We start from the raw sequence: 9,054 nt of genomic DNA, 5'->3' as shown, positions 1-9,054 counted from the left end.
AATATCAGACTGACCGGCTGACGTGATGTACATTATTTTTAGAAAATTACTTTTTTAAATGTCTCACCATACCTTTTGGCATGGTTTTATGTCAGTTCGCCTATTAGCCTATTGGATTTGCATTAAGAGCTGATTTTAGGGAAAGTTCCCCATGCCTATCTCTAGGTATGGTGAAGGGTTTCAAGTTGCAAAAATCTTTCAGTTTCATTTGTAGAAGAAACATTGGAAGTAAAGGAGCTGCTCAGTCCCGTCTGTGAACACACCGTCACACCCTCATAACTACAGTGTCCAAGTGTAAAAATACATCAGCTTGGCATCAAAACTAGTCTAACATGTGGCAGATACCCAATTAGTCTCAGGTTAATTACACCGCAGATGACTCAGTTCTACTGTCAGTCAGAGGTGGAGGAAGTATTCAGATATTTTACTTAAGTAATACCACACTGAATGCAAGCTCTTTTTACACGTAAAAGTCCTGAATTGAAAATTTTAATTAACCAAAAGTTAAAAAAGTATCAACAGAAAGTAACATGTACTGAAAGCATTAAAAATAAAAGTGCACAATGCAGACAAATCCTCACATTTTAAAAACTAGAAACGGTCAAAACAGTTCTTTCAATTAACCAAGTGTTTAATTGGCTAATCATTTCAGCTGGACGTACTGTATAAGCCTACGATATCTTGTTGGGTAGTTTAATTTATAAAACAACCCTAACATTTACAAGCAGCTTGTGTTTGGTTTGCTTAAATCTCAATTTGTAACGTAGCTCGTCACTAAAGCTGTTGGATTAAAGTAGTGGAGTGAAAAAGATCAAAATTTCTCTCTGAAATGTTGAAGTTCAAAGTAGCTAGGAAGGAAAAGGCTCGAGTAACACACACATACCTCAACATTTGTACTTAAGTACAGTACAAGTGTACTTACATTCTACCTGTGCTGTCAGTCCACTACACTAATCACGATTGTCATGCAGACAGACACACAAGAGATTTGTTGAAAGGATTACACTGCAACAGTTGGCTTTTCCTGCCGTAGATCACCTTGGTTCTTGATGCTGAAGTACACCTGAAACATGTTGACCTGCTGGAGATAGCTGAGATGGGACCATGTGATCCTGTTTCTTGGTATTTGCTGCCATCTCGTGGCTGCAGACACCTACAGCTGCAGTAGAAAAACATGGTTACATTTACATTTACAGCTTTTGTTAGTCTAATGCCAGTGTGAATTTGCATCAGGGGATTGATCTAAGAGGCTCCACAGTTTGTTTTATATGAAGCTATATGTCCCATTATGTAAGAGAAAGAACATGGAAGGTGTTTAAGTAGGTGGACCATTCAATGCAGTAGGCTGTGAGAAAGTGAAAATGGAACTTGTGAGTAGAAAAAGTGATGTCTGGCAGTACGTTCAGTCAAAAGAAGACAATTCAAGTCAGGCTACATGTTCAATTTGCAATGCCGATTTGTCTCGTGGTGAAGAAGACCCTAAACAATACGCAACATCTCACCTGGCAACCAGACCGAAGCTGCAGGTCCAGAACTGAACTGAGTTATTTCTACAAGCCAGGATTTAGAAATGGTCAAATGAAGGTAACAGGGATGGATCCCAGGTTGCAAAAGAAAGACAGCCTAAGTTGGACTTGGTTGGACAGGCCCAAGAAAACGGAAGTGAATTCACTGGTGAACGGGAACTCTTATTAGATGCACACCCATGTGCGCAGTTGTGTTCAAAATAACAGCAATCCAACATCATTAACATCATAAATCATATTTGACAAAGGACACATTGACTGGCCAAAGGAGAAAGAGAGCAAAATGCTGGGGGCCGACAAAATTGTTCTCTTGGGTCTAGAGGTAGCAGACAGTTTGTCAGACAACCCCCATGCACTGAATTTAAGCCACGAACACGGTGAAGACAGTAAAGCATGGTGGTTATGGGGATGTTTTTCATACTTTGGTGTTGGACCTATTTATCACATACCAAGGACCATGGATCAGTTTCAATACATCAAGAGGTCATGTTGTTTTATGCTGAACAGGACATGCCTTTGAAATGGGTCTTTCAACAATGACCCAAAACACACAAGTAAGTGAGCAAGGTCTTGGTTCGAGATGAACCAGATTGATGTTATGGAGTGGCCAGCCCAATCTCCGGACCTCAATCCCATAGACCACTTGAGGGGTGACATCAAAAACGTTGTTTCTGAGGCAGAACCCAGTAATGGAGAGGACTTGTGGAATGTAGTTCAATTGTCCTGGACTGGACTACCTGTTCACAGGTGCCAGAAGCTGGTCAACTCCATGAAACAGATGTGAAGCAGTTCTCAGAAATAATGGTCATGCAACTACATATTACCACCCTTCAAATGATATATGTACAACTGTACTATATAATTTGTAATGAGGACGTAATGGCAGCTCTGCTTTGTGCCTTTGTTCCTTTTTAAATGGTGAAAACCAAGCAACATGAACCCCCAGCAGATGCTGGTTGAAAGTGTTGATGAGGATCATTAGAGGCTCCATTTACCGCGTCTGTTAGGGGAACACTGGCTTCTTGTAATCCCATCTGTAAGTGTGATGGTTAAAGCTGGTATTTGCAGTTTACCCTGCGATACCCTTTAAATGCTGTCTTCACTCAGAACCCCAATTACATTTGCGGATGAATTATTCATATTTTTTAGCCCTGTTATTACACCAGCCACGGTGGGCTCTCAGTTTGAGGTCACTGTTTTTAAAGACGTTAAGGACATCAATAAACCGATTTACTTCTTGAAAAAAAAAAAAAGAACACCCACGGATGGTGTTCATAATTGGTTGTGTGAACATTTTTTTTTGCCTTTATCTAAAGAAGTGCAAACCAGCAACCCCCTAAAAATAGGCCAGTGAGCATTCTCCGTTAAACGTGACATAAAAGAACATGCTGCATGAAGCCAAATCACTGAAGAGCTGATGCAGTAACTTTTTTTGCTTTACATCCACCAAACATATGCAAAAAAGGCTGAACACCGCCGTGTTAAATAGCTCAGCTAATACAAAGAGGGACAATAAATGACATATTTATCACAATACATAATGAGAATCCCAACCAATCTGCTGTATCAGCCCAAATAATAGATACTAAGTATAGCACATATGGATCATCATGGACAATCAATGCACATGATCAAACCATTTTCTGAAATCATTGATCTTTTTATTCACCGATAAAAACATACACCAGGGAAAATAGGCTTCATTTCCTCCATCTTCCTGATTTTTCCTCGGTCAACTAATTCAGTCATTCATTTTCACTCTGAAAACATCTGAAAATGTTCTGTCCTTTCACTGATTTTAACCCACTGAAGATATGCATACCGGAAAAAATTCCGTAGATTCACAGAAGTCAGCCAGGTTAAGAAAGAGCAGGGAGAGAGGGGGGGGGTCATGTCTGGTCTTGCAGTTAGCATTAAATGATCTAGATTATAAACTTCACTTGACAGCCATGTTTTCATCCACTTGTTGATCAAATTATCTGAAGTTGGGTAAAACAAATTGTTTCTATGCCTTTAAATTGAATCAAAACCTATGCATAATGACGTTGCATGCTGTTTTGCGATCAAATTGGTACATCGAATTGATTTGAGACTTTAAGGTGTTTCCATTCATTTTTGCACTCATTCGCTCAATATTCAAGCAAACATCTGCGACCAAAGTTTTGCAAGCCAAAAGGGATCGCGCCATCTACCTACAAAAGATTCATATTGGACAAGTTGTAGTAGTGCTCATGTGCCAGCTGATAGCAACATACCACACGACGCTATCCAAACATCGCTCTGATGACGCAGATGCATGTAAAGACCAGATGATTCAGCCAGGACGACGGGATTCTAAAGTAGACGTATTTCGCTTGTAAATTCCATCAAAAAAGTCTCCTTGTTCATCACGTTATGTGTCTTTGTGGCACCCCCCAAGGCTGCAAAGAAAGCTCAAATATGTGGCAGAAATGATAAAACCTGCTTCTTTTTATGGTCTGGCCTACCATAAAATGACCTCAAATGTAATCAACTTATTATTTTTTCGGCAACTAACGTTTCCGCATTAACAGATAGAGAGAAAATCCGATGTGATCTAACGTACAATTTTTGTGTCGATATTCATGAATGAAATTGAATTTACTGTTTCCATAAGGCATTGTGCATTCGAGATTACTGAATTTGCATTAAAAAGTGTGGATGGAAACATGGCTGGTGTTACCAATATCCTTATTTCCACTGAAGGGACTTCTTAAATAATAAATCATGTTTGCCATGGGCTCTGCATGCTATTCTGACACAGTTCAGACAATCATGTCATCATGAAGGGTCTCTTGACGGTGGCGTGTGGTGTTCCAATTGTAAAGCCCCTTGATGCAAATATGTGGTTTGTGATAATGGGCAATGTAACTAAAATTGCTAGAATTATCAAGAGTACAACAAACCAAACTGGTGTGGCCCAGAGTCAGGTTCTGTCTGTTAAAGGGAAGTTGTTCTTCAACAATATCTTATGGTCTTGGAGAAGTTGTTGGGTATCTGTAAATTACAGTGTGGTCCAAACCTACTCTGTATGGAACGTGTACTGAGAGAACTTCAGATTGGAAACAATGATATTGTGTATGTGAAACGTCCAGGTTTCTAAAACCCAGAGGAATGTGAAGGGACCTTGTACCAAAGCCTCAGATGAACCGGAGTCTTGTGCCTCCTCTTGATTCCCTATATCTGTGGACAGTTTTAAATCCGCTGGACACTTACAATAGGGTTTTGGAAGGTTTGTGAATAATCTAATGACACATTTCTTGCTGGTGATGTATAAGAAGAAAATCTGCAAAAAGACCAACGTAGTTTTCAAGACAGTGGGTGGAACTCTGGGGTTGAAAGTGTGAAAATTGTGGAAATTGGGTATAGTTTCTGTTTATAATAGTGTATGTTAGGGGTTGTTTAGTTACATTTTTAAGGTTGTACGACCTTACAGAATGAGTAAAGAATAATTTAACTATGATCTGGGGAGGGCATGTAGCTTTTGTTGGCCTTTAGAACATCTGCAACTTGTGTTCCTTCCACTACAACCATCAGTTTTCTCTTGATCTTTCTTTTTTATGAATGAGAAACTCTGGGTCAGCATGTTCCAAACCAGTTTGGTATACAGCTCGTTTTTTTAAAAATGTTTTAGCAACCGTGAAGATCAAGGCTGGAATCCGTTGGACCAAGGAATAGCTGTACCTTTTCAACTAACACACATAACAAGCAGAGCAGAGGGAGAACACCAGTAGGCCTAGCTCATCCTTCATGTTTAAACTCTGGTCTTCTCTCAGTTTGCATTTTGTCCCACCATTTTGCAATGCACTAGAGCTAGGATATTTCCCCAAATCTCCCTTCAGCATCTGTGTACTTCTCCCCTGTGACAAATAAATGGCTTTTCTTATCCTCTGATTTCACATGACATCACAGAGTCCTATTTGCCAGCTTTTCGCGGCAGTCATTTTGCATCCCCACACCCATGTTTAAATGGCGCAAGTTAAAAAGCAATCCGTTTCAGCAAATCTCGCCAAAGGTTTTAAAAACAAGAAACAAAAAAACCCTTCGGGAAATCTTTAGGTGTCAGGGTTAGCCTGATCTGTGGCCTGCTGGACTGGTTCCAGTGTTTGCATCTCTGGCTCCCAGTCTTCCAAGAAGGCATAGTTCAGTTCGGGCACTGCCGCATTAAGGCCCAAAGAGCTGACTGAGCCGGCCAAGGACCCGCGGCCTTCGTAGGCGTACGTTTGAAGCGAGTCATACGGTGGGCCCCGTATGTCAGAGTCCGCTTCGGCCACCTTCTGATGGAGGATCTGCTGAATGATGTCCTGACCGTCTAGCAGCAGCGAAGGCGCCGACTGGCTGATCTCTTGCGGAACGCAGTCAATGACAAACCAGCTAGTTTCCAACTCCGGGCTGTATTTCCCGTAATCTAACTCCCGGGCTTTCCTCCTACTCACCACCGTAATCCCCTCCTCGCCATCCTCAATCTCATCCTCCTCTCCATATGGACTTGGTCCATGGCCGAGGTACGTGTGGAACCTCCTGCCAGGCTCAGAGGCTTTGGGGTTTCGAAGTGCCGCAATGTCAAAGGCCTCTGTGTCTTCCTCCCCGCCTCCCTCGTCGTCATAGGTTACCACGTTTTCTCTGATGTCCTCTTCAGAGAGAATCAACGGCTCTTTGCTCGCTTTCTTGTTACGCAGCTGGGTGAATAGCGTCACTATTGCTGGAAGGAAGTGAGAAGGAGAGGGTAGAAAGAAAGGATAAAGGCACAGAGAGAGTAAGACAGAAAACCAAGGACATCCAAAGCAGTTTTTCAATGAAATAAATAAAACGATTGCATATTGGATTGCTTTGAAAAATATACAGTATATGGCTTTTTGTTCAAGTAGATTTAAAATACCCACATTTTATAATACCTAATATTACATGTCCTTTATTCATGGCAACCTTTTTTAGAGATATTTCAAGACAATGTGTCACAGTCTACTCACCATTCTTTCTGTTCGGGAGCTAATGAATCAGCTTTCATGTTTAGGTACTAAAACTAATGTAGTATTGAAAAGACCGATTGGGAAATCCCCAACACAAGAATAGTTCTACTTAAAACTAAAATTGAACCAATTAATGCATTTTTAATGATAAAGTGCTAAAACAGATGCATCACATATGTGATGGAATCAAGTTTGTCCAATGAGAGGAATACATTTTAACCTTTTTAAAACCATGACCTTTGGCAAAGGCAACACATGGACTGCACCAATTTGGGATTATCTTATTCCAAAAACAAAAATGTCTACACATAGGGTAATCACATATAAAAGTAATCCCTCTCAATCATCCCTTATGACCTATTAGAAGAGTGTGTTAGTGTTTGGAACGTGTGTGGGCGTCAGGCTTTGGGCATTGGGTCCCTAGCCAAAGTGCATAGGGTGGCACAGATTTCAACCTGGGTTGCCACATTTTCATGCAATAGAAAACAACAAATTACACACATAGGGTCTTTAATCAGTGGTACTTCCATTTCCTAGTATTTAATGTCTTGGACATACCAGAAAAAGATAGACAGACTCCCCCCCACCCACCCCAATACTTACCTAATAATATGATAACACAGAGCAATATCGCTACAAAAGCCCCGGTGCTGAGACCAGCCGAAGACAGGAAAGCCTGGGCCTGACAGACATTGTGGCTGTTGCGCTCCCTGGCGTTCCTCTGACACACACACACCCTGAGGGAGAGTGTTGCCGTGCTGCTCAGAGGAGGCTCCCCGCCGTCAGCCACAACCAACACCAGGCTGAAGAATCCCGGGTCTCTGTCCTGGCTGAAGCCCTCACGCCGATGAGACATTATACTAGCAGTGTTGTCTGGGGGACAGTGAGGACAAGGTGGAGGAAGGCGAGGGAGGATGGTACAACAAAGGTGAAGGAGACAGCAAAACAGCACAATGAGCAAGTACAGTTAAACACGCTGGTTGAACAAGCTAACTCGGTCTATACAGGTAATATTCTTCACGATTGTGGGTCCGTCCTCATAATGATAAAGAGACAAGGGCACAGGTTTAATTTTAACATTGGGAGGACACATTAAGGTGCGCCTCCGGGTCCCCAGGAAACTTTGAAAGTCATATCTGACTTGATTATCATCGGCCAGAAATCCCTCACAAAGAGCACCAATAACTTCGGCCTCCTTGTCAAAACCCCACCCTGTCTCCATGCACACAAATCCGGTACCTCAGAGTCATCTTCCACACCAACCTCACTTTTGATAATCACATCCACCAAATTAGCAGAGCTGTGTCTTCCTCCTCCAAAACATTGCCCCCTCTCCACCCATTACTCACCTTCTATGCAGCCAAAACTTTGATTCACCCCTTCATCCCTTCCTGAATCGACTACTACAACAACATCCTGCATGGTCCACCTGTAGAAGCCTTAAATAAACTTTCAACAACCAAAACTCTGTCGCCCGCCTCCTCACCCACACCCGTGACCACATCACCCCCTTCCTTAAAAACCTCCACTGGCTCCCTGTTCCCTAGTCTTGCTTTGCCAGACCATCCACACGCTGCGGAGCGGAGGAGGGTCTGGCTGGTCCACAGCGTTCTGGGATGGGAGACAAATGTGCTCTGGTTGGTTGGCATTTCTTTAAACCAATCACAATCATCTTGGGTGCTCAGATTGGACAGACAGTCTAGCTAGCTGTCTGGGTTCACCCTGTAGAGATCTGAGGACCAGGTAACCCTTGTGTTGCCTTCCCATCAACAATGAAGAAAAAAAAACATTGTTATCGCTTTTCCGACCTTTTTGTCACTTTTTCAATGTTTTCTTTCATGATTGTTTGTGTTTTTCTATAGTGTTTTGATATTTGTTGTTGTTTGTTGACATTTTCAGCTTATTTAAATGACCCATTTTTTTGTGAATTTTTTTTTTTTTTTACTGAAAACAGGTCAATTTGACCCAAGGACAACATTGGGGTTAACATATAGCAGATCCACCGGAGTTTAGAATCCAACTCAATAATAACATGATAATAATGGGGTTATATATGTTGATGTTTTCACAGTATTATAGGCTAATATCAGTCCATCCAAATTAGATTGGAATCATCCACCCTTTACATTCCTAATATTTCCCTTTTGTTTCAAGGTAATACTTTACAAATTATGTTTAATCTTGTGACTTTTTACCTGGAAACCCGTCTGGTATTTTCTCTAATAACCATGAATCACTGGTGAAATGCCGAATTCAAAACTACCTGTTTCTATTTAACTACATGGTAATATTAGAATGACATACAGAAGGTGTAGATATAGATATATTAGATACTACCTGCAAATGCTTCTGGTAGTTTCTATGTAACAACCATAAATGATATTGGTGAAAGGAATTTCGAGTGTTGAACGTCGAAGATATAGACTACCTGTTCCTCGACACATCCAGTTTAAAGTCCTCCTCCTCATCCATAAAGCTCTCCATAACCAGTCTCCTTCCTACCTCATAGACCTGCTCCACCACCACAATCCCCCCCCCCC

At 41.5% G+C, this 9,054-nt stretch overlaps 1 protein-coding gene across 1 annotated transcript in view; it reads right to left on the bottom strand.

The window, feature by feature from the left end:
• Positions 1 to 4,716: 4,716 nt before the first annotated feature.
• Positions 4,717 to 9,054, bottom strand: part of LOC117954590 (cadherin-18-like) — a 75,498-nt gene continuing 71,160 nt past the window's right edge. The window contains exons 11-12 of the mRNA XM_034888509.1: positions 7,118 to 7,387; positions 4,717 to 6,246 (exon numbers count right to left, since the gene is read on the bottom strand). Coding sequence (XP_034744400.1) covers positions 5,600 to 6,246; positions 7,118 to 7,387 — 917 coding nt within the window. The 3' untranslated portion in view covers positions 4,717 to 5,599. The remainder of the gene's footprint in view (positions 6,247 to 7,117; positions 7,388 to 9,054) is intronic.

The sequence above is a fragment of the Etheostoma cragini genome, chromosome 12 (assembly GCF_013103735.1).
Source record: "Etheostoma cragini isolate CJK2018 chromosome 12, CSU_Ecrag_1.0, whole genome shotgun sequence".
Lineage (NCBI taxonomy): Eukaryota > Metazoa > Chordata > Actinopteri > Perciformes > Percidae > Etheostoma > Etheostoma cragini.
The sequence above is the reverse complement of the archived record's forward strand: the minus strand, read 5'-3'. Positions and strand labels throughout refer to the sequence as shown.